This window comes from Rhincodon typus, chromosome 43 (genome assembly GCF_021869965.1).
Source record: "Rhincodon typus isolate 14 chromosome 43, sRhiTyp1.1, whole genome shotgun sequence".
Taxonomy (NCBI): Eukaryota; Metazoa; Chordata; class Chondrichthyes; order Orectolobiformes; family Rhincodontidae; genus Rhincodon; species Rhincodon typus.
Genome location: NC_063374.1, coordinates 7,887,313 through 7,911,184, shown reverse-complemented (window position 1 = coordinate 7,911,184; position 23,872 = coordinate 7,887,313). Strand labels below are relative to the sequence as shown.

General features: G+C 48.4%; 1 protein-coding gene across 4 annotated transcripts in view; it reads right to left on the bottom strand.

Moving 5' to 3' along the window:
* dnajc4 (DnaJ (Hsp40) homolog, subfamily C, member 4) overlaps nt 1–23,872 on the bottom strand; it is an 80,217-nt gene that overhangs the window by 26,824 nt on the left and 29,521 nt on the right. For all 4 annotated transcript variants that reach the window (XM_048619566.1, XM_048619568.1, XM_048619565.1 and 1 more), the window contains 2 exons: nt 19,876–20,105; nt 8,614–8,781 (listed from right to left, as the gene is read on the bottom strand). In XM_048619566.1, the coding sequence (XP_048475523.1) occupies nt 8,614–8,781; nt 19,876–20,105 (398 nt within the window). The remainder of the gene's footprint in view (nt 1–8,613; nt 8,782–19,875; nt 20,106–23,872) is intronic.

Sequence of the window (23,872 nt, the reverse complement as noted above, 5' to 3'; positions counted from 1 at the left end):
GCTGTATTTCACTCTCCATTTTTTCCCCCCAAAGTACTGAACTTCTCATCAAAGGCATATTCCAAAGCGTCATCTCTTTCCTTGATACGCTTTCGCAGTTTATCGACCAGTGCATCTCTTACTTCTTCATCTTGTTCTTCACTTTGCTGGCATTCAACAGTTCAATATACTGCTGCAAGAAGTGCTCCTTGTCTTGTAACCGCTCTTTCAGGCAACGGATGTTCTCCTACTGGACATGGACTGCACACTGATGCTCTCTCTCTCCAGGGCCTGACAGTGCTGTTCTTTCTCCAGGAACTCCTGCCAGACTTGTTGCAATGTGTTGCGCAGCTCTTGGTTGTAGCTTCCTTTTGCTGATACATCCCCTCAAGTTCAGTCTCGAGCAATTCTTTTCTCCGCTTGGCTTCAATGAGCTCATATTTCTTCTGCCGTATTAGCCTCTGCTTTTGCTGCAACTCCAGCTGATTGGAAAAGGAGACGTTTTGCAGTTCTAGCTTGTTGTTGGGCATGTGGTGGTGCTGGCTGTCCATCAGTACTCTGACAGGATGCACAACGCTTCAAGTTTTCAAGATGACTTCTGTGGAGCATTTCCCTCAATTTGGATTGATTTGCATTCTGACCATCGATGGCACAATAAAGCTCTTCAACCTCCTTCTCCTTATTTTACAAAGACTCCTTCAGCTCCAGCTGGGTTTGATCCTGCTTCTGTAGTGTGTATTGCATTTCCTTTAATTCACTTTCCATTTCTCTCACATTCTCTTGCAACATCTTGACTCAGTCTCCTGGATTCTGCCCTGCAACCCATGTACTTGGACCTGGGCTTTCTGTAGTTCAGCAACACATTGTCCAGCTGCTGCTCCTCAATCAGGCTCTGGGTGCAAATTGGAATATATTCATCAAGGATGTCCTGAAAAGAGTGAAAGAGTTCCTCCAGATTGGCCACATCATCAAAGTTAAGGTGCATCCTGGGAAGATCTATGCCTTTGTTAACAATTTCACAAGGGGAGATGATGGCCTAGTGGTATTATCACTGGACTGTTAATCCAGAGACCCAGATAATGTTCTCGGAGCCTGGGTTCAAATCCTGCCAGGGGAAATGGTGGAATCTGAATTCAATAAATATGTGGAATTAAGAATGTGATGACGACCATGAATCCACTGTCGATTGTCGGAAAAACCCATCTAGTTCACTAATGTCCTTTAGGGAAGGAAACTGCCATCCTTCCCTGGTCTGGCCTACATGTGACTCCAGACCCACAGCAATGTGGTTGACTCTTATGGAAAGGCAATAAATGCTGCCTAGCCAGCGATGCCTTCATCCCATGAATGAATAGAAAAAATGTGGTGCCAATCAAATAGAGCTGCTTTGGGGCCTGGATAGTGTTGAGCTTCTCGAGTATTGTTGGAGCTGAAGGGGTGAAAAGCGCTACAGAAATGTAACATTGTTTCTCGATTGAGTGTGTGTCAAAGCTGGGCCCCAAAGGGGCTGACCCAGGTACAGTGGAGCCCGTAAAGGTCCAGAGTGAAGTGAACTGGGCCAAAAAGCGAATGTAACCAGATCTAACTGTGCAGCAGGAATGGTGATTCTCCCAGTTCAGGATGTTTACGAATGCCACAGCGCAGCTCCCAGCTCACAGCCCAGGGGACAGTAACAGGAAATTACTCATCAGCATTTGTCAAAATACCTGCCCCGAAGTCTTCGAATGATCAACTTTTATAAAATGGATGTGCATTTCTCTAGTCCTCTCATACTACCAGGACATCACAAAGCTTCACTGACAGAGATGTATTTATTCAACAGCGCTAACTGTTGTGGTGTTGGAGAAGCATAGGCCAATTTGCACACAGCAAGCTCTAACACACAGGAGACAGTAAAGGACTGTAGATGCTGGAAGCTAGAGTCAATAAATGTGGAGCTGGAAAAGCACAGCAGGTCAGACAGTATCCGAGGAGCAGGCAAGTCAATGTTTCAGGCCAAAACTCTTCGCCAGGACTGGGGAGGGGAGCCCAGAAATAAACAGAGGGAAGGCAGTGGGTCTGGGGGCAGGGTAGGTGGGTTGGAGATAGGTAGATGCAGGTAGGTGGTTATTGTGGTTGGTCAGTGGGAGGGGTGGAGCGGAGCGGATAGGTGAGCCGAAAGATGGACAGGTTGGGAGTGGAGAGATTTTGAAGCTGGTGCAGTCAACATTCAGGCCATTGCCTGCCCCTCTGTAGGATTCGAGGAACAACTACATCGGCGCCATCCCTCACCTCTTCCTCCGCTACACTGATGACTGTATTGGAAGTGCCTAGTGCTCCTGTGAGGAACTAGAACAGTTCAATCAACTTTGCCAACACCTTCCACCATGCCCTCAAATTCACCTGGACCACTTCCCCTCCCCGCTTCCTGGACCTCTCCGACTCCATCTCAGGTAACTGACTCACCACTGACATCCATTTCAAACCCACCGACTCTCACAATATCCTCGATTACACCTCCTCTCACCCCCCTCCCGCAAAAATGCTATCCCAACCTCACAATTCCTCTGCCTCCACCACATCTGCCACTAGGATACGCCGTTCTACTCTAGGGCTTCCCAGATATCCTCCTACTTTAGGGACCGCTATTTCTCCTCCTCTTTTATTAAGGATGCCCTCAACCGCATCTCCTCTATTTCTTCCCTCAAACTCTCTCCACCCAACAAGTATAGTCCTCACATACAACCCCACCAACCTCTGAATCTAACGCATCATCCTCTGACATTTCTGCCACCTACAATCAGACCCCACCACCAAAAAGATATTTCCCTCCCCACCCGTGTCCGTTTTCTGCAGGGACCATCCACTCCGCGACTCCATCATCAGCTCTACACTCCCCACCAATTCCTCCACTACAGCCGGTACCTTTCCCTGCAACCGCAAGAGGTACAACGCCTGCCCCTACACCTCCATCAAAGGTCCCACACAATCCTTCCAGATCCGGCAGAGACTCACTTGCACATCATCTAACCTCACCTACTGTATCTGTTGCTCCCGATGTGGTCTCTTCTATTTCGGGGAGACCAAACGCAGACTTGGGGACCGGTTTGTGGAGCATCTGCGCTCTGCATGCACCAACCAACCCAACCTTCTGGTTGCCATCCACTTTAATTCCCCCTTCCACTCCCCTGGTAACATGTCCATCCTTGGCCTCCTACAGTGACAGAGCGAGGCTAAACGTAAACTGGAGCAACAACACCCGATATTTCGCCTTGGGAGCTTACAGCCCAATGGCCTGAATATTGACTTCACCAGTTTCAAAATCTCTCCACCCCCAAGCTGTCCATCTTTCTGCTCACCTATCCACTCCACCCTTCCGACTGACCAACCACAATAACCCCCTACCTGCATCCCACCTACCCTCCCCGCAGCCCCAAATCTCCTATTTATTTCTGGGCTCCCCTCCCACTCCCCAGTCCTGAAGAAGGGTTTCGGTCCGAAACTTTGACTTCCCTGCTCCTCGGATGCTGTCTGACCTGCTGTACTTTTCAAGCTCCAACACAAAGCCAGTTTCCCTGCTTCTCTATCAGTAATGTTCACTGAGGGCTAAATATCAGCTAATGGACACAGGGCAGAACTCTCCATACCTTCGCCCACTCTCCTTCTAAAAGCAGCCAGGGATGATTTCCACAATCAGGTGGTGTGGCACTCCCTCAGCACTGAGCCTCCAACAGCGTGGTGCTCCCTCAGCGCTGAGCCTCTGACAGCGCGGCGCTTCCTCAGCGCCAAGCCTCCGACAGTGTGGGATTCTGTTGGAGTGTTGTGTTTGATCTTTGCACTAATGTGAGGAAGGCAACAGTCACAGGGCGTGGTGCTATTAGAAAGACATGCAGTTGCAGAGCAAGCGACATCGAGCAAGAGAGGAACAGATCACGAGAGACACAACCTGCATGAGACAGAGAGAGAGAGAGAGAGAGACAAACTGAGCAAGTATGACACAAAGTTCGAGAGCAAGAAACAGAGGGAGAGAAATAGTGCAGGAGGGAAAGGTAGTTCACTGGGTCAATTTTTTAGATGAAAAGGGAGAACAGTGAAAGAGTCTGCAGGTCAGGCAGCATCAGCAGGGAGAAAGAAACAGAGTTCACAATTCATTGTCAATCGATGGCCTTTCCTCAGAACCTTCCACAGAAGTAAACCAAAAATGTCAACGCTGTCCCTTTCTCTCTAGATACTGCCTGACCTGCTGAGCATTCCCAGCGTTTTATTACTCCTGATCAGTGCAGAGATCTGTAAAGCCAGGATGCTAGATTTCAATCAAACAGTTCACATCATGGGGGGTGGGGGGCGGGGGGCAGGGGGCGGGGGGGGGGGGGGGGGTGTGGGGGGGGTGGCGGCGGCAGGGTCTTTGTTGGCAAGTCATCTCTGATTGATCGGTGTGCTGCCACGGAGACTGCAAAGAGGAAGTAAAGGCACCGCAAGTCTCCAAGTAATTCAAAAAGGCATTGGAATAAACCATATTTCTTTACTTTGTAAAATGGGTTTCTAGATTTAAATGAATGGCTTTTCTTGCTCGTGTAAATGAGTCACATTTATGAGTTCAAATGATCATCTTCAATTGATTGTTAGCATACCTGTTAACACAGTCGAGATTATTGGGTAAGTTCTGTCCAGCTGTATTTAACTGTAGATGTGTCGCACCAATTCACAAATGAACACAACAGTGCCGTAGTTGGACCTAAGAAATGGCTGCTCTGCCTCAATTTACCCCAGAAAATCAAAGCGTCACAAACATTTGAACAACGAGGTATGCAAGTTCTCTCTCTCTCTCTCTCTCTCTCTGCCACTACACAGCATTTCTGGAACAAGCAGGAAGCTGTCGTCAGTCCCAAAAGACGGTGTATCCGACCATCATGCAACTGTACATTGCCACAGGTAAATTTCAGAGCTGGGGCAATGTCAGTTACATTGGCTACACATCCCAGGGACCAGGCGAGCGAATCAAACTGCACACTGCTTTACGTTGTCTAAAACAGGCAAGACTCCGGACTGCACTCAGTCAGTCTGCTCCCACCAACAAAGTGTCCGTGTGGATTCAGGCCAGGATGGGGGATTGGTGGAACCATGTTGTAGATCTGCTAACTGGCTACGCAATGAATAAATAGATCATTTCCACTGCCTCAGAAAACCTCAGGGTGTTGAATAGCAAAAGCACTTCTATTCTGAAGTGCAGCCACAGCAAGATCCCACACATAGCTATGTGTTAATGACCACTCGACATTAAAGACAGAAAGGGGTATGGAGAGAACACAGGTGTTAGGTGCTGGGATAGAGGATCAGCTACCAACATACTGAACACAGAGCAAGCCTGAAGAGCCAAAAGCCCGACACCTGTTCCTGTTTTCTATCTTTCCACAACCTGGTGTTTCCTAAACTTGTTTTGAAAAGCAATGCTGGCTTTGGGATAATATAAAGCTTTCTGTGTAAATATTTTTTTCTCTCTCTCTCTCCTCACACAGCATCATTTTCCCACACATGGCAAGGGCCAGCTAGGAGCCACTGCGGATTTGTATTCTGTATGTAGAGGATGGGCAGGAGAGGTTGCTGCAAATGGATTGACATTAATGAGTTCGGGTCTCAGTCACTTCATACTGCTGGAGAGCACTGTAGATTATTAAGCACTAAACAAACACAACTAAATATCATCCAGATGAATACTTACACATACCATCCAGTCATTCATCACCAGAGATATATAATTATGCCTGACTATGATTTCACTAAGGGCCACAAACAAACAATGAGCATGTATGTGATAGAGTGTGCAAGGCATTGGAAAAGGCATTGGAATAAACCATATTTCTTTACTTTGCAAAATGGGTTTCTAGATTTAAATGAATGGCTTTTCTTGCTCGTGTAAATGAGTCACATTTATGAGTTCAAATGATCATCTTCAATTGATTGTTAGCATACCTGTTAACACAGTCGAGATTATTGGGTAAGTTCTGTCCAGCTGTATTTAACTGTAGATGTGTCGCACCAATTCACAAATGAACACAACTGTGCCATAGTTGGACCTAAGAAGTGGCTGCTCTGCCTCAATTTACCCCAGAAAATCAAAGCGTCACAAACATTTGAACAACGAGGTATGCAAGTTCTCTCTCTCTCTCTCTCTCTCTCTCTGCCACTACACAGCATTTCTGGAACAAGCAGGAAGCTGTCGTCAGTCCCAAAAGTCGGTGTATCCGACCATCATGCAACTGTACATTGCCACAGGTGAATTTCAGAGCTGGGGCAATGTCAGTTACATTGGCTACACATCCCAGGGACCAGGCGAGCAATCAAACTGCACACTGGGAATGAATGCATGTGTCTGTGAGCATGTGAGAGTCCATGTATTTGTCTTTGCAAGAGCACATGTATCTGATTGCATGTGTGAATGCGCATGTATGTGAGCAAACGTGCCTGTATGACTGAGTGAGCACGTGTGTCCTTGTGTTAGTGTGAGTGTATGTCTGTGTGAGCACGTCTATCTGTATACATGCGATTACGTGTCTGCGTGAGAGCAACTCAGTGCATCTGTCGGTGTGTGAGCACATCTGTGTACATGCCTCTGTGAGAATGCACGTGTCTGCATGTGCTTCAGTACGTGCCTGTGCGTGTACATGTGAGTGTGTATGAGAGAGAGCATGTGTGCATGAGTGATCACCTTTGCTTATGTGAGAGCATGTGTGTCTATATGCATGTATGTGAGCATGTGTTGCGTGTGTGGGAGCATGTGTCTATGTGCGTGAGCATGTGTGTGTGTGGGTACATGTCTCTCCTCATTCACACAGATGCACCAGCCAGGCACTCAGGACTGTAACTCTCCCTTGCTCAAAGCTTTCAGGGTGACTGGAATGTCCCCATAGCATCTAAGCCTAATTCCAGCTCACAATCAGTCCATTCAGCCCATCTGCTCTCCATCAGCCTCCCTACTCTTCACCTTATCCCATTGTGCAATCCTCACATGTACACACACAGGCACGTACTCAAGCACACGCAGACACGTGCATTCTTCACCTTACACCATTGTGCAATCCTTCTATTCTCTTTTCCCTCGTGTTTCAGCTTCCTCCAAAATGCATTGACACTATTCATCTCGCCAACTCCCAGCGGGATCAAGTTCCACATTCTCCCTGCTCTCCAGGTACAAACCATTTCTCCCAAATTCCCGATTGAATTTCATAGTGACAGCGGTCTCATATCGTGACACCACCACGCCGCCCCAGCTCTGGTCTTCGCCATGGCCTATCCTTTTGTAAACTAACACAGAGTCCCAGTCTGGCACTTGCCCCAGTGAACTGCTGACGCTGTGATACTCAATGCGCCTCAGGAGATCAAAAAAAAACCTGGATTGCATCCTGTCACAATTCCCAACCACTGCCAACTCATTTCCTGAGAGGCTCAGATAATAACTTGGCTCCGGGACACAGAGCAAAGGCAGATACGTACATTGGGATACGCTGCAACACAGCGTGTGAGTGGCCACATGCAGGACCCTGGAATATCACAGAGTCTGAACTGAGGCACCCCCTCGTTGACCAGCCACCTCCGCTGGAACCATGTACTTGACTCAGGGAATGATGTTTGTTGAAGAACCGAGCCCTAGCCCCTAGGCTCACGGTGTGTTGGGTGGAGCTGTCACCTCCTCTGGAGAGAATGCCAACATCTTACTCAAACACTGCCCAGGACAGTGAGTATTATTTTCCACGATGGCTGCCATCAAAGCAAACCCTGTTTGTTACAGTGAAACCTCTGAATTTCTATAGCGCCTGTTGCGCCTCTCACAGGGTGCTGCAACTAATCAGCCACTAGCTGGTGATCATGTAACAGAGGTAACACCAGTTTGGGTACATTGAGCTTCTCTCAAACAGCCAAAGTGATAATGATACCCAGCACTGACCCTCCAACAGAGTGCGGCACTCCCTCAGCGCTGACTCTCCAACAGTGCGGTGCTCCCTCAACACTGACTCTCTGACAGTACAGCACTCTCTTAGTGCTGTCACTCTGACAGTGTGACGCTCCGTCAGCACTGACCCTCCAACAGTTTGGTGCTTCCTCAGTACTAGCAGCATGGGATTAGATCTAGAGTAAAGTTCCCTCTACAATGTTCATATGAAGCCGTCCTGGGACAGGTACACCAGGGGGTTAGATACAGAGTAAACTGCCTCTACCCTTTTAAACAGCAAGTACATGTCTCTCAACAGAATCTCCATCATACACAACCACAATAGGGACAGCACTGTGTAAAATACAGAGTAAAGCACCCTCTACACTCTCCCCCATCAAACACTCCCAGGATAGGGACAGCACAGGGTTAAGATACAGAATATTACTTCCTCTACGCTCACAAATCAGATCTATTTTGCTCTGGCAAGCATTTCTATTTGAAGAGGACAGCAGATAGAGTGGATCCTCTGAGTGTGCAGTCAATGTCACAGTGAACAGCGATGTACAGCCATTTACTCATGCATTGCTTCTCCTGTTTTCCTCTTCCTTTTCTCCAGGATTTGTCAATAGCAACATGTGTGTGGAGCACCTTCCTGCTCCAAGGTTTACACACCGTAACAGCTGGATACATGTTTACGGTAAAAAATTTGCACAGACTGCACCTACCTGAAACCAACATAGTGGATGAATACTCCGGCCAACATAATGAAGACACAGTAGCCAAAAACCTTCATGTTTCTTTTCCGCTTCTTGTCGTTGTGAAACTCTTTATAGTCTTCTGGTGTGGCATACCGGAACTGCTCCCAGTACTTTTGCTGCTCAGACATGTTGTACCTTTTGAGAAGCGGAAGAGAAGACAAGGGTGAGGACAGACCAACTGAGAAAAGCAAAGGTGAACTCAACAATGGTTGTCCGTGGAATAAGCCAAAACTGAAATCAAATGCCTTATTCAGAAGGAGGCATTTGCTTGCTGAGTGTTCAGCTACATTCCATTTGCTTCCCTATAATTACAGATCACCTGAATAAGTCGAACTTGTATGTTTTAGCCTGAACAGAGACCCAGAGTGTGATTTTTTTTCTTGGAAAGAACAAGAATATACAGCAGCTGGGCTGTGTCAGTCCAGCAAAATGAATCCTAAATAAGTTACTCACTTCCACGTAAGCGAAAGGTCACAAGGCAAACATTTGCTTTGTTGAAACAAAAGGCAGAAAGAGTGATTCAGCCCCAAATCTGAACATGACTTAAAGTCTACACTCCTGTCATTTAGTAACCTCCTGCTTCACTGATTAAAACACACCGTGTCCCTAAAACTCTCACGCATGAGCACTAGGGTTCCATCAGATCTGTGCAGAGGCTGCTTAGACACAGCTTCCCTGGATTCAACTCATTCTGTAGTATAGCAGCCCCTATCGTTCAGTGCTCACAGGAACGACTCCAGCCTACGAACACCTCCAATGTTAGACAATGAAATGGGATATACAACACAGAATCAGGCCATTCAGCCCACCAATCAGAGCTGCTATTTCTCCTCCACTCCAGCTTCATTCTATCTTTCCTCCACTGAATCTATCATCGTAAACCTCTCATCATTTCTTCCCCCTATGGTTATCCAGCTTCCCCTTTAAATGCATCTATCCTACTCACCTCGACCACTCCCTGTGGGAGTGAGTCACAAATTCTTCCTACTCTCTGGGTCAAGGCGGTTCTCCTGAATTCCTAATTGGATTTCCCAACGCCGGCTGCATACTGACAACTTCTACCGATGCTTCTCCCCACAAGAAGAAACATTCTTTCTGTCTCCACTCGATCAAAACCTTCCAGAATTTCACAGACGTTGAGTGAATCACTGCTCAGCCTTCTCTTTACAAGACCCAGCTCCGCAGTCCCCACATTCCTATGTTAGTTCTCCTCTTCAATCTTCTCTGCACCCTCTCCTGTGCCTTGATACACCCTGTTTATAATGTGGGAGACCTGCAGGCAGTATCTAGGTCTAGTCTAACCGAAGTTTTATTCAGGTTCAGGGTGACTTCCCCACAAAAAGGTGTAGAAAAGTATGAGGGGTGCAAGTAGGGGAGGTAGGAAGAAATCTTTCCCCTTAGTACAGGGACCCATAATCTGTGGACATTGATTGGAGGTGAGGGACAGGAGGTTTGGGATATTTATAGGAGATTGGATCTTTTTCCACCCAGAGGAATCTGGAACTCATTGCCTGAAAGGGTGTTGTAGGCAGGCAACATAATATTTTAATGATGACTTGGAGTAGCATAGCATATAAAGCAATGAGCCAAGTGCTGGATAATAGAACTAGAGGTAATAGGAGCTTGAAGACCAATGTGTACATGATGGGCGAAAGGGTCTCTTACCATTCTAGGACTCTATGACCTGACAGTTCTATCGCTCTCACTGTAAATTCTGGTGTTTGGTTTGCTGTTTTTTTAATGGTGTGGCTGTGAGGAAAGGCCACTCAGTAGGCCACTGAGGAACTTACATGGGGGCGCAAGCAGTGGGATTGGCAGAGTTTCCATCACATGAGAAGGGTACTCCATCATTCAATGACACCGCGACTGATCTGATCATCCCCAACTCCACTTTCCAACCTTTTCCTCCTAACCCTTAATTCCCTTCCCGATTAAAAATCTCAGTCGTCAATATACTTAACGACCTAGCCTCGACAGCCTGCTGCAGTAAAGAATTCCACAGATTCACTGCCCTCATCTCCATCTTCAATAGTCAATTCTCTTACTTTCAGATGATGCCCTCTGGTCCTAGACGCTGTCACAAGAGGAAACAACTTCTCTGCATCTCCCCGGTCAAGTCCTCTAAGAATCTTGCATGTTTCACTAAGGTCTCAAATAAGTTCAGGTTCACAGGCTCAATCAGTACAAGCCCAACCTACTCAACTTTTCCTCATAAGACAGTCCTTCAATACCCCAGGTTTGAGGAATGCAGAGTGAGTGAAAACAGGTGATTGGGATCGGTTTACGTAAAAGGGACAGGATTGTTGGACTGAACGGCTTGTCAGTGGCCTCCCGGGCCTTGCTCAGCCACCTTGAGAAGTGAGGAAGGGTGAACTGGACTGGGTCATGACACCTTGACCCTCTGGCGGACACGTCAAGGCTCCATCATAGAGGTTGGGGTGGGTGGGGGGGTGGGTACCACACCGATGAACAATGCAGTAAAAGGGATTGAAAACACAGCCAGGCAACAACCCCACCCCAGGGGAACCAGCGGGGGCTGTCGACACAGCGAGCTGCAAACGAGAAGGGAGTCTTCTCCCGAACGCACTGCTCCAGTGAAACAATTCACAATCCCGGCTGCCACGGATGAGACGCTGCCTTTCTCTCCATGTTGCTGTGGGGCTCAGACATGCTCAGCAGTGGATAGAAGCTGTCAGTTCGGCGCAATGATGAGATGCAGGCGAACTGACAGGCCGGGAATTGTAAATATGAAGGGGAAGGAAAGGGATGAAAAGACGGTGGTTATTTTTTTTTTCCTCTCTGTTCATAAGGCTGACTGGGGATTATAATGCAAGCTTCTCGCTTCACTGGCATAGACAGGGGGCCTGCAAGCCCAGGCCGCGTCTTTCACTCGCTGCGCGTTCCGATCGTTTTGCACACAAGGTGTGGATGAAGTGGCATGTCAAGCGTGGATCCGAATTCCTCTGACAGTGGCAGGGGCCCCCAGAGAAAAGGCTTGCTCTTGCTGCCATCTCTCCCTTTTATGCAGCACTCAGCCCTTTCCAAACCAAGCAGCGAAACAAAAACATTTTCACATCAGCGATGTTAGAACTGAAGAACTAGGAGCAGCTGCAGGCCATTCAGCCCCTTTGAGCCTGCTCTGCCATTTGATATGAAAGTTGCTGGTATCATCTCGGCCCTCAAGTCCACTTTCCTGCCCTTCGCCATAACCTTTTACTGATTAAAAATCTCGCTCTTCCTCAATGTCCCGGGGACAGTGAATTCTACAGATTCCTGATCCTTTGAGAGAAGTAGTTCCTCCTCATCTCTGTTTTAAATCTGCTACCTCCTACTTGTTCGAGTTTAAAAGGTTTAAAATTGGTTAGAGTTAAAGGTTAGGTCTAGGTTAAACTTTCTACTTTAACTCTGCTAGCCCTACTCATTCTAGATGGCCCAACATGAAGAAACATCCACTCTACATCCACTTTGTCAATCCCGTTTAGCATCTTGTATATCTCCGTTAGATCTGCTCTCATTCTTCTAAACTCAAGCAAGTAAAGGCCTAAACTGCTTGATCTCTCTCTCTCCACAAGACAAAACCCTTATCTCTAGAATTAGCGTTACTGCTTTAAAGACACACCATTAATGTAAGCCTGCCTCCTCAGTGCACTCCTCTACTGTATAAATGTTCAAACGAAGAGCACAGTAAGCCACTCTGCCCCTCAAGCTTGCTGTACCATTCAGTAAGACCCATGACTGATCTGATTACTCCACTCTCCTACCAACCCTGACAACATTTTATCCCCTTGCTTTACAAGAATCTATCTGCTTCCGTCTTAAAAATGTTTAGATTTTCCTTCCATTGCCTTTGAGGAAGGATATTCATGATCCTTGGACAGAATGTTTTCCCCTCCTCTCTGTTTTAAATGGGAGACCCCGATTTTTAAACAGTGACCCCTAGTTCTAGACTTTCCTATAAAAAGAAACACCTTCTCCATGTTCAACCAGTCAAGACCTCTTGGGATCTTCTATATTTCAATTAGTCACCTCTTAACCTACTAAACTAATGCAGATACAAGCCTAGCCAGTCCAACCATACCTTGTGAGACAACTTGTCCATTACAGTCTAGTAAAACCTTTCTGATGCATTTACATTCTTCTTTAAATACAGAGACCAATACTATTCACACTACTCCAGCTGTGCTCTCACCAATGGCCTGTATAACTGAAGCATAACCTCCCTAGTTTGATATTCTATTCCCCTCACAGTAAATGTTAACATTTATAGAGTCATACAGCACGGAAACACATCCTTCAGTCCAACTCGTCCACGCCAACCACATTCCCAAACTAAACTAGTCCCACTTGCCTGCGCTTGGCCCATATCCCTCCAAACCTTTCCTATTCATGTAATTATCCAAATGTCTTTTAAATGTTGTAACTGTACCCCCATCCACCACTTCCTCTGGAACTTTATTCTACACACGAACCACTCTCTGCGTAAAAAAAAGTTGCCCCTTGTGTTCTTTTTTAAAGCTTTCTCCACTCATCTTAAAAATATGCCTCCAATGTCAAACCCCTCCACCTTAGGGAAAAGACCTTTGGCCATTCTTCTTTTCTATGCCCCTCATGATTTGAGAAACCTCCATAAGGTCACCCCTCAAACTCCTACGCTCCAGTGAAAAAAGTCTCAGCCTATTTTTAGAACTCAAACCCTCCATTCCCAGAAACATCCTGGTAAATCTTTTCTGAATATCCTCCAGTTTAATATCATCATAGAATCCCTATTGTGTGGAAGCAGGCCATTCAACCCATCGGATCCATACTGACCCTCCAAAGAGCATCCCACCCAGATCCATCCGCTACTCTATCCCTGCATTTCCCATGGCTAATCCTAGCCTGCACATCCCTGGACACTGTGGGCAATTTAGTATAACCAATCCACCCTAACCTTCATACCTTTGGACTGTGGGAGGAAACCGGAGCACCTGGAGGAAACCCACGCAGACATGGGGAGAATGTGCAAACTCCACACAGACAACGCCTGAGGGTGGATTTGAACCTGGGTTCCTAGCGCTGTGAGGCAGCAGTGCTAATGACTGAGCAACAGTGTTGCCCATCTATCCTTCCTATAACTGGTGACCAGAACTGGACACAGTACTCCAGAAGAGGTCTCACCAACGTCCTGTACAACCTCAACATAATGTCTAAACTCCCATAATCAAAGGTTTGAGCAATGAAGGCAAGCGTGCTAAATGTCTTCTTAACCACCAGAGATAAGATTTTCAAAGAATTAGGTGCCTGAATCCCTAGATCTCTCTGCGATACCTGTATATTCACTTTTATAATTCACCCTCTGTGTCTCAGAGCTGTGCAACCTCTCATCATTTAGCTAACACGCTTCTTTTTCATTCTTCCAGCTAATTTCACATTTTCCCACATTATACTCCAGACCTTTGCTCACTGAGCATAGCAATAAGCCTCTGTGAAGTCCTTATGTCCTCTTTACAGTGGATATGACACGTGGTTGGGTAGGAGGAAAGGCTGAACGGGTTTCCACCATTACTGTCTCGGATGTATCTGCAGTCTCTGATCTGGAGGTCACGGAGCGTGCTAATTCAGTGGACTCTCGTTGCTCAGCCAACAATGTCTGCACCCCGGCTCAGCCCGGTGGATAAAGACTGCACGGTGAACAGGCCACTGGGCAATGACCTGCAGGGGGCAATCCCTCTGTGACAAAGATACCCGCAAGCGAGATGCCAAGATTGGTGGACACTGATGTGCCCAGGGGGTCAGTCACAGCAGGCCATAGCCTCCAGAGTTTTGCTTTGTGGATGGAGGAGGAACGGGAAGGCGCAGGCCAGAAAGAAGCGAGGTCCGTGAATACCGCCTTTTCTCAGTGCGTCGCCCTCTTTGGGGCACTGCTGGCTCCCTCCCGGGCAGTAAATCGGGTAAAACCAAGAGGAGGCCTGTCCAACGTCACGAGGGGCTGGGACTGGGAGCCGAGAGGGAGAGCACGTTCCTAACTGATGGATAGAATGGAGAACCAGAGGACGCCAAGTGGCATGAGGAGAAACAGCAAGTGGTTAGGCTCGGGAAACCGAGAGTGTCAATCGAGGCTTGCAAATGGAGAATTGGATCGTTACCTGAAGGGAGAAGAATTTGTAGGGGGATGGGGAGCGGGTCTGGGCAAGTGGCTTTTACAGAGTTGGGACAAGTAAAGAGCTGGTCATAGACTTCAGGAAGGAAGGAGGAGGACGCGCCTCTAACTACATCAACGGTGCTGAGGTGGAGATGGTTGACAGCGTCAAGTTCCTAGGAATGGTGATCACCAACAATCTGTCCTGGACCAACCATGTTGATGCAACGGTCAAGAAGGCACAACAACCCCTCTTCTTCCTCAAGCAGCCAATATCACAAAGATCCCTCCCATCCTGGTTATAATCTCTGCCAACCTCTACTGTCAAGCAGAAAATATGAAAGCTTATACATATGTACCAACAGATTCAAGAGCAAGAGGCCAGTTAACAAGCATGGTCAGTGCTGAGAACAATGTTTAGTAACTGCTCAATCCTGATAAACTTTCTAAGGAGGGGACAGGAGGTATGTCGAGGGTCTTCCTCAGACAACTTCCCAGCCTCTCTCATGACAAGCATTCCACTGGAAGGAGCCCAGCTTCCGCTGGTTATCATACAGGTCAGGGATTAGCTCCTGGAGACAGCCCCCTTCCTCTGTCTCCCAGCACAATGCAAATTGAATTCTGGACAATTAGAGAGCAGCTCTGTGCACTGAGCCGAGGATTTAGCATTTCCCTAGAGTTTGAAGCTGTCCTGGGTGAACGAACGGGTTGTATTTGCAGCAATTGAGGGGATTATATGGGATTGTAGAGTTTGCACTGGGAGGTTCTTCTCGAAAACTTTAAACTGGCAGGTTTCTCTAAGTCGCAATCTGTCAAGCCCTGTCAAGGATTGCTATGGCAACCCTGAAGATTATTCCCCTGGAGTAGAGAAGGTAACCAGGAAATCAGATAGAGACGCACAAAGCTGTGAAGGTTGAGGGAAGATATGTTTTCAGCATTTCAAACACAGGTTGATCAATTGAAGTGTTTGATCAGCCATGAGTATAGGAGTAGGGATGTCTTGCTGCAGTTATACAGGGCCGTGGTGAGGCCACACCTTGACATTGTGTGTGGTTTTGGTCTCCTTCGGGTGGCATGGTAGCTCAGTGGTTAGCACTGCTGCCTCACAGCCCCAGGGACCCAGGTTCAACTTACCCTCAGGCGACTGTCTGTGTGGAGTTTGCCAATTCTCCCCGTGTCTGCATGGGTTTCCTCTGGGTGCTCTGGTTTCCTCCCACATGCCAAAGATGTGAAGGTTAGGGTGGGTTGGCTGTACTAAATTGCCCATTGTATCTAGGGATATGCAGGCTAGGTGGTTTAGCCATGGGAAATAGAGGGTTACAGGGATAGGGTGGCTTGCTCTTCAGAGGGTCAGTGTCGGCTTGATGGGCTAAATGGCCCGTTTTCACACGAGAGATTCAATGATTCTGTGATGATAGTCTGAGGAAGGGCTTTCTTGCTATTGAGGGAATCCAGCAAAGGTTCACCAGATGGATTCCCAGATGGCAGGACTGACTTATGAAGGAGGACTGGATTGACTTGGCTTGTACTCACTGGAATTTAGAAGAGTTTGATGGAAGTGGTGGGGGGAAGGAATCTCATAGAAACATATGGAAGTCTGGATGGGCTAGATGCAGGAAGAAGGCCCCCAACATTGGGGAAATCCAGAATTAGGGGTCAGGGTTAGGATTAGGGACTGAGATAAGGAAGAATTTCTTCACTCAGAATTGGGAACCTGTGGAATTCTCTCCCCCAGGAAGCTGTTGTGGCCAGTTCATTAGATATGTTCAAGAGGGAGCTGGACATGGACGTGGCCCTTATGGCTAAAGGGATCAAGGGGTATGGAGAGAAAGCAGGAATGGGATACTGACATTGCATGATGAGCCAGGATCATATTGAACAGTGGTATAGGCTTAAAGGGCCGAATGGTCTACTCCTGCACCTATTTTCCATGTGGTACTGAATGGTGGGGCAGGCTAAACGGGCTGAATAGCCTGCTGCAGAGTGTTGGTTCCTATCTGAAGGGTCAGGAAAGTGAGGGCACAGTTGGAGGAGAGTGGGCAGAAAAGACAGAGCAATTTAAGGAAAGACTGCTTTCCTGTTGTTTATTCGATCATGGGATATGGGTGTCACAGGCAGGGCCATCCCATCCCAATTACCCCCTAGGGAGTGCAGTTCTGAGGTGACCCCATCGCTGTGGGTGTTTTTTTTTTCTTCTTTATTCATTCATGGGATGAGACTGTCTGGTGCTTACTGTGTTGACACTTGTGGGATCTTGCTGTGTGTGGGTTATTAAAATGGTGACAGCGCCTAAGCAAATGAAGAGAGGGGGATAATGGCCCGTGACGTGATTTTGCAGCATGTCGCGGGTTTGATTTGATTGAATATTGTCACACGTACCTAGGTAGAGTGAATGGTTTAGTTTTGTGTGCAGTATAGGCAGGTCATACCATACAAAGATCGTATGGTGATAGAACAGAGTGAGGAATAAAATGTTACGGCTGCAAAGAAGGTGCACAAAAGCAAGAGCAACATTGGATTTGAAATCTGAGGGATTTGCAGCAGGCTGCAGAGAGGCAGCTGGAAGCACTGCCCTGTGTGAGAAACGGACCACCCCCCCCCCGCCAACTGGTGTCCTGCTATGATAGGTAAATGAACTGAAGTTTACCGTCCCCTTGTAAATGGCTCCCAGCCTTGCAGCAGTTCTGAAGGAGTGTGGGGAAGGAAGGAGAAACTCCGCTTGTGTTTGTCATTGCCTGCATTCCAGGGGCCAGTTGCCACCAAGTGCATTCACCTCCCCCCTGTCCCCCAATTATAGGGAAGCAGAGCTTCTGTCTGAACTCTGCTGGGGTGGAGACAGTAACTGTAGCTGCAGCAGTGCCTCAGTGATGGGTGGTGGGACAAGTCTTTGTCCGGCTTGGCTGCTCCCTGCTCATTCCGTACCTTGGACTGCTGAGCTGGCTCTGTGTGTCCGTTTTCAACAGCTTCTTCCATAGCCGCCCCTTGGAAACACAAACACGCGGCCAGCTTTCCCTGGCTGGACAGCTCAGGACCAGACTGAGAGCACCATTAAATTAAACAAACCGACACTGTGTTTCTGTACAGGACAAGACCATGTTCTTTTCACAGGAGCCTCCACCTGTTTCCCCATCATGACCCTACCACTCTATATTCCTTTCTCCCTCGAATGTTTACCAGTTTCCTCATGAACTGAATTGATACAATTCACCTCAATTCCTCCCTATGGGAGCGAATCGCACACTCCCCCGCACACTCCCCCATCCACCTCCCCCACATTTCTCCTCCTCACCCTGTGGGAGTGAGCCCCACATTACCCACCCCCGCAAACCCTGTGGGAGGGTGCCCCCCCACATCCCCCCTCCTCAGCTGTGGGAGCGAGCCCCACATTACCCCCCACACCCTGTGGGAGTGTGCCCCACATTCCACCCCGCTTCATTCTCCCCCCTGACCATCCTCACACTCCAATATGACCATTCCCGAAATGGACCCAGCCAGTCCCCACACTCCGCCCTGACTGTCCCTACATGCCCTCATGCTCCAGCCACACCCTCTGCACTCTCTTTTCTGGAGAGAAGGTTTCAGGTCTGTAGGATGGATCGGAATCCTAAGTTGGGGTGGGGGGGTGGTGGGGGGTAGGGGGGGGAGGGGTCGTGGTGGTGGCACAGGAGGCCGAGGGGCTTCTCAAACGGGTCTCATCCGAAACTGGTTGGCGATCGGGGTTGAGGAAGCTGACAGGACGATACTGAATTCCGTGGCAACCAGTTATAGCAGAAATTGTGGGCAGCCACCGAAGCAAACAGACAAGGGCTTGTGGGTGTTGATGGCTTTATTGCAGTCATCTTCAACCCCAGCCACATGTGAACGAGGCGAAGGTGGGGGCAGGCTGAAAGCTGGCTGAGACTGGCCAGAACTCACTCCTTTGAAAGAACAGCAGACCTGTGACTCGGCAATCTCTCAGTCCGAGCACTTCCAAGACACTGCTAAGCTTTGATTTCGACAGTCAGAGAAACCAGCATGTCCCTGCATCCGACTGAATAGCCCAGAGTGATTCACTGTGGCACATCACCCCATGCATTCACATCCGGAATTGTTTCTTTGGCACATGTTTGTAAAGGAGGTAGAGGTGATTTATTACGGCTATGATAGCTCGGTGGCTAGTTTTAAAGGGCCAGCAGTCCAGAGGCCTGGGCTCTCAATCCCAGAGCACTGAGCTCGAATCCCACTCAGAGCACTGTAAGATCGGCATTCAGCTTAAAGCAGACCTCCCGGTAACAAACTGGGCTTTTGTGATCGGGAGGTTGTCATTACAGTACAAGAGGTAGCTTTTCGGCCCATTGAGCCCAGGCCAGCTCTCTGCTGAGCATTAACTCATTCTTCCACTCTCGCCTCATCCATGCTGCAGGTTCGCTGCCCTTAGGTGCCTTGCCAAGGTCCTTCCAAAATTACTTGGTTTCCAACATCTCCCCCCACCCTACTTTGGGCAGCATGTTCCAGGTCACATCACTCACCGTGTCAAAATGTTCTTCCCCCACCACCTCCTCCATCTCTTGACTACATCCTCGAATGTGTCCTGGCACTGTGGGAAACCAGCTTTCCTCTGCCTTACCTAGCTGTGGAGAGGTTTTCTCCCTGTGGGAGAGTCTAGGGCCAAGGGGACAGAATCTCAGAATGAGGGGATGCCCTGTTGGGGCAGAGGTGAAGAGGAATTTCTTCTCTCAGGGAGTAATGTATCTGTGGAATCCTTTACCACAGAAGGCTGTTGGGGCTGGGTCACTGGGTATGCTCAAGGCTGAGAGAGAGAGAGAGAGAGAGAAATTTTTAATCAGGAAGAGAATCAAGGGGTTATGGGGAAAAGGCAGGGGAGTGCAGTTGAGGATGATCAGACCAGAGATCATTTCATTGAATGACAGAGCAGACTCGATGGACTGAATGGCCCACTGTGACTCAGAAGCGAATGAGGTACCTACTTGACCATTGACGATACCTGTACCTTAGAAGGCTAACTTTGGGAACACTCTTCATCTATTTCACACTCCTCCCCCCCACAACCAATTAACCCATCAGCCTCCCTACCTTGTGGAGGGCGGACTGCTTTGAGCTGGGGCACTTACCCATAGCGCGGTGCTGCGTTCACGCTATTGTAGAAGAAGGGGTCGCCGTGGTTACCGCCGCTCCCCACAGGGTTGCCAGGTGCTCCTCCAGGGGGACCATGGCGTTGGAGTCTCAGCCTCCTGTCATATTCCCGGCGGCTGCTGGGCTTGCTCAGCACACTGTAGGCCTCGTTCAGGCGTACAAACCGGCTGTGCAGCTCTGGGTTGGACACATCGATGTCAGGATGGAGCTGCGGAGTCAACGCCGTTTCACACAGTTAGTCACAGAGTCATACAGCACGGAAACAGACCCTTTGATCCGACCAGGCCATAATCCCAAACAAAAGTAGTCCCACCTGCCTGCGCTTGGCCCACATCCCTCCAAAGATTTCTTATTCACATACTTATCTAAATGTCTTTTAAACGCTGTAACTGTACCCGCATCCACCAATTCCTCTGGAAGTTCATTCCACACACAAACCGCCCTCTGTGTATAAAAAAAAAATTGCCCCTCATGTCTTTTTTTTAAATCTTTCTCCCCTCATCTTAAAAATATACCCCAAAATCTTGAAGTCCCCCAGCCTAGGGAAATGCCATTTACCTTATCCATACCCCTCTACAAGGTCGCCTCTCAACCTCCTACACTCCAGTGAAAGAAGTCCCAGCCTACCCAGCCTCTTTTTATAAGTCAAACGCTCCATACATGGCAACATCCTGGTAAATCTTTTCTGAACCCTCTTCAATTTAACAATAACGGTCCTATAACAGGGGGGCCAGAACTGCACACAGTACTCCAGAAGAAGCCTCACCAACGTCCTGTATAACCTCAACATGACGTCCTAAGTCCGATATTCAAAGGTCTCAGCAATGAAGGCAAGCGTGCTGAACGCCTTCTTAACCACCCTGTTTATACGTGACACAAACTTCAAAGAATTATGTACCCCAGATCTCTCTGTTCTTCAACACTACCCAAGACCCCATTTTTAATTTGCCGCACCACACACCTTCTGACACCATTTCGCGAGCTTACCAACTATAAAATGGCTGCTGTGTTTCAGTCCAGAGTGACCAGACTTTCAAAGAAGGCCCACCCACCACGTCCTCCCTCCCCCAGGGTAAATAGCGGGACAGGCACGAGGGTACAAGCCTTAAAGTTCCAGTGGGTGGCAGGCCCAATCCCCCTACCCCTTCCCTGTAAAGCCACTTGGGGTTTTTACCAGGGCTAACCAACCTAACCTGCATGTCCCTAGATACTATAGGAAATTTAGCATGGCCAGTCCACCCTAACCTGCACATCTTTGGGCTGTGGGAGGAAACTAGAGCACCCGGAGGAAACCCACACAGACAGAGGGAGAATGTGCAAACTCCACACAGACAGTCGCCTGAGGGTAGGTTGGACTTGGGTCCCTGGGGCTGTGAGGCAGCAGGGCTAAACACTGAGTCACTGTCTAAGGATATGGGGGTAGGCCACTTAGGACTAAGATGAACAGGAATGCCTTCATCCAGAGAGCGGGGAGCCTGTGGGATTCTCTGCCACAGAAAGCGGTTGAGGCCAAAACATTGAATGTTTTCAAGGAGTTAGATACGGTTCTTAGGGCTAAAGGGATCAAACTAAATGGGGAAGAAAGTGGGAACAGGGACTGAGTTGGATGATTTGCCACGATTGTATTGAATGGGGTAGCAGCCTCGAAGGACCGAGTGGCCAACTTCTGCTCCTACTTTCTGTTGCAGCAATTAAAAAACTTTCTGCATTTATAAGGACCTTTCGTGACCTCAGGACACTCCCACAGCATTTTCCAACCAATGAAATACTTAAGCATGACTAAAAGGGAGACAAACAATCAGAGATTTTCATCTCGGACCAGGATGCAAGAAACAGACATGGGCACACCAATTTCTATAGCGTGTGACATGAGACAGAGCTCCAGCTGGGTTAACTGTGGGTCTGCATTCTCAGAGAGGCCAGGGTGACTCTGATTGGTCAGGGTCTTACCTCAGCCAGAGTTTGCTTGCGAGCCAATCAGAAGCCTTTTCTCCCCTCGGACAAGTTGTTGAGATCGTATGGAATTTGGCATACTCGCGTTTGTTCCGACGAGCGCAAGAGGAAAGTCTCAAATCCTGGCAACCATCATGTATGGAATACTGCCTGTTTGCCAGTCATATGATGCGCCCTATCCCACGAGGAATGTTAGGAGAGGCAAAGATATTGGCGCCTTTCTCCAGAAAAACGCCCCTCCCAATGCAGTGCACTCTGTGTCTGCCTGCCACGTGATCCAAGGAATTCTGGCTGACTTGAGAGTTGAAACAGTCAGGGATGGCGGGCCATGTGTTAACCACAACAGTGCTTTCTGAGCCACACAAGAAGACAGCAGGGACAAACAGCTCAGTCAAAGAGCTTGGTTTTAAGGAGCATGCAAGAGGAGAAGAAGGGTGACAGAAAAGTTTTGGGAGCTTAATTGACAAAGTGTTGGAGGGTGGTGGGGGAGGGGAGGGAGGGTTGGGGTTACCATCTCTGGAGGCCAAGACCCAACATGGCAAAGGCACTGCCCCGTCCACAAGCTTAAAACACACCCTGCTACGCAGCGAGAACCCTGGCAACATGACTGACACAGAAAACAGATCCAAAGTATCTGCCGGTCACTTCACCACAGCAGATAAATATTTGGGTCTTTCATTAAATTGTCAAAACAGTGGGAGAGTACGCTTCCCGTCTGAATCAGCCAGCTGGCCAAATTTCCTGAAATGCAAATTGTCTCTCTACAGCTCAGCGGTGAAGTCTCTGGGGAAGGATGGGGAGAATGCAGAGAGAACGGACCCACTTTGCCAGTCACTAGTGTGCTAGATGGTCACTCATAACTCCACTCGGCGAATTCAGGAGAAACACCTCTCCCCAGAGAGTGAGGAGAACGTGGAACTTGCTCTCACAGGGAGCAGGCGAGGGGAATAGTATCAGTACACTTCAAGGGATGAGGGAGGAAGTAAAAGAAGGATAGGGTGATTTGAGAGGAAGAAGATAATGCGTTTGGGATGAAGCTTGGGCTTGGGATTTAAATCGCACTGCCATCACTGAATTCATTGACCTGGGGGTTACCATTGACCAGAAACTGAACTGCACCAGCCATATAAATACAGCGGCTACGAAAGCAAGTCAGAGGTTGGGAATCTGGTAGTGAGTAACTCACCTCCTGACTCCCCCCAAAGCCCATTTGCCATCAACAAGGCACAAGTCATGAGTGCAGTGGAATACTCCCCACTTACCTGGATAAGTGCAGCTCCAATAACACTCAAGTAGCTGGAGGTACAGTGTAAGGACTGCAGGGGCTCAAGGAGGCAGCTCAGCGCCACCTTCTCCGGGGCAATTAGGAACTGACAATAAATGTCAGCCCTGCCAGCGACACCCACATCCTGCGAAAGAATCTAACAGAATACAAATACGGCGCAGATGGGCAGAATGGACTGATTTTGTAGTGGAAATTCAACTGGCACAGCTAAAGTGGGGCTTCTTCCGTGACTGGGCTGATCCTACGGGCAGTCTGCACTCTTTCACCTCACTCCATTTCATGCCTGCTGCCTCATCACCCTGCAGGTACACACCCACAGTCTGCCTCCTCTGCACTCAGTAGCAGCAAGCTGGCCCCAAGGAAGCTCGCCACTGTAACTATGTGTGGAGTCAAAATGTCCAGGAAGACTTGAATTAAATTAAGCCAGCTCTTAAAATTCATTTATGGGACAAGGGCATAGCTGGTATGCCCAGTATATATTGCCATCCCTCCTTGCCCCTGGATAAGGTGGTGTTACACTGCCTTCTTGAACTGCTACAATCCATGTGCTGTAGGAGTATCCGCAATGCTGTGAGGGAGGGAGTTCCAGGAATTTGACCCAATGACAGTGAAGGAACAGCAATATATTTCCAGGTCGGAGATAGTAGGAACTGCAGATGCTGGAGAATCCGAGACAACAAGGTGCAGGGGTGGATGAACACAGCAGGCCAAGCAGCATCATAGGAGCAGAGAGGCTG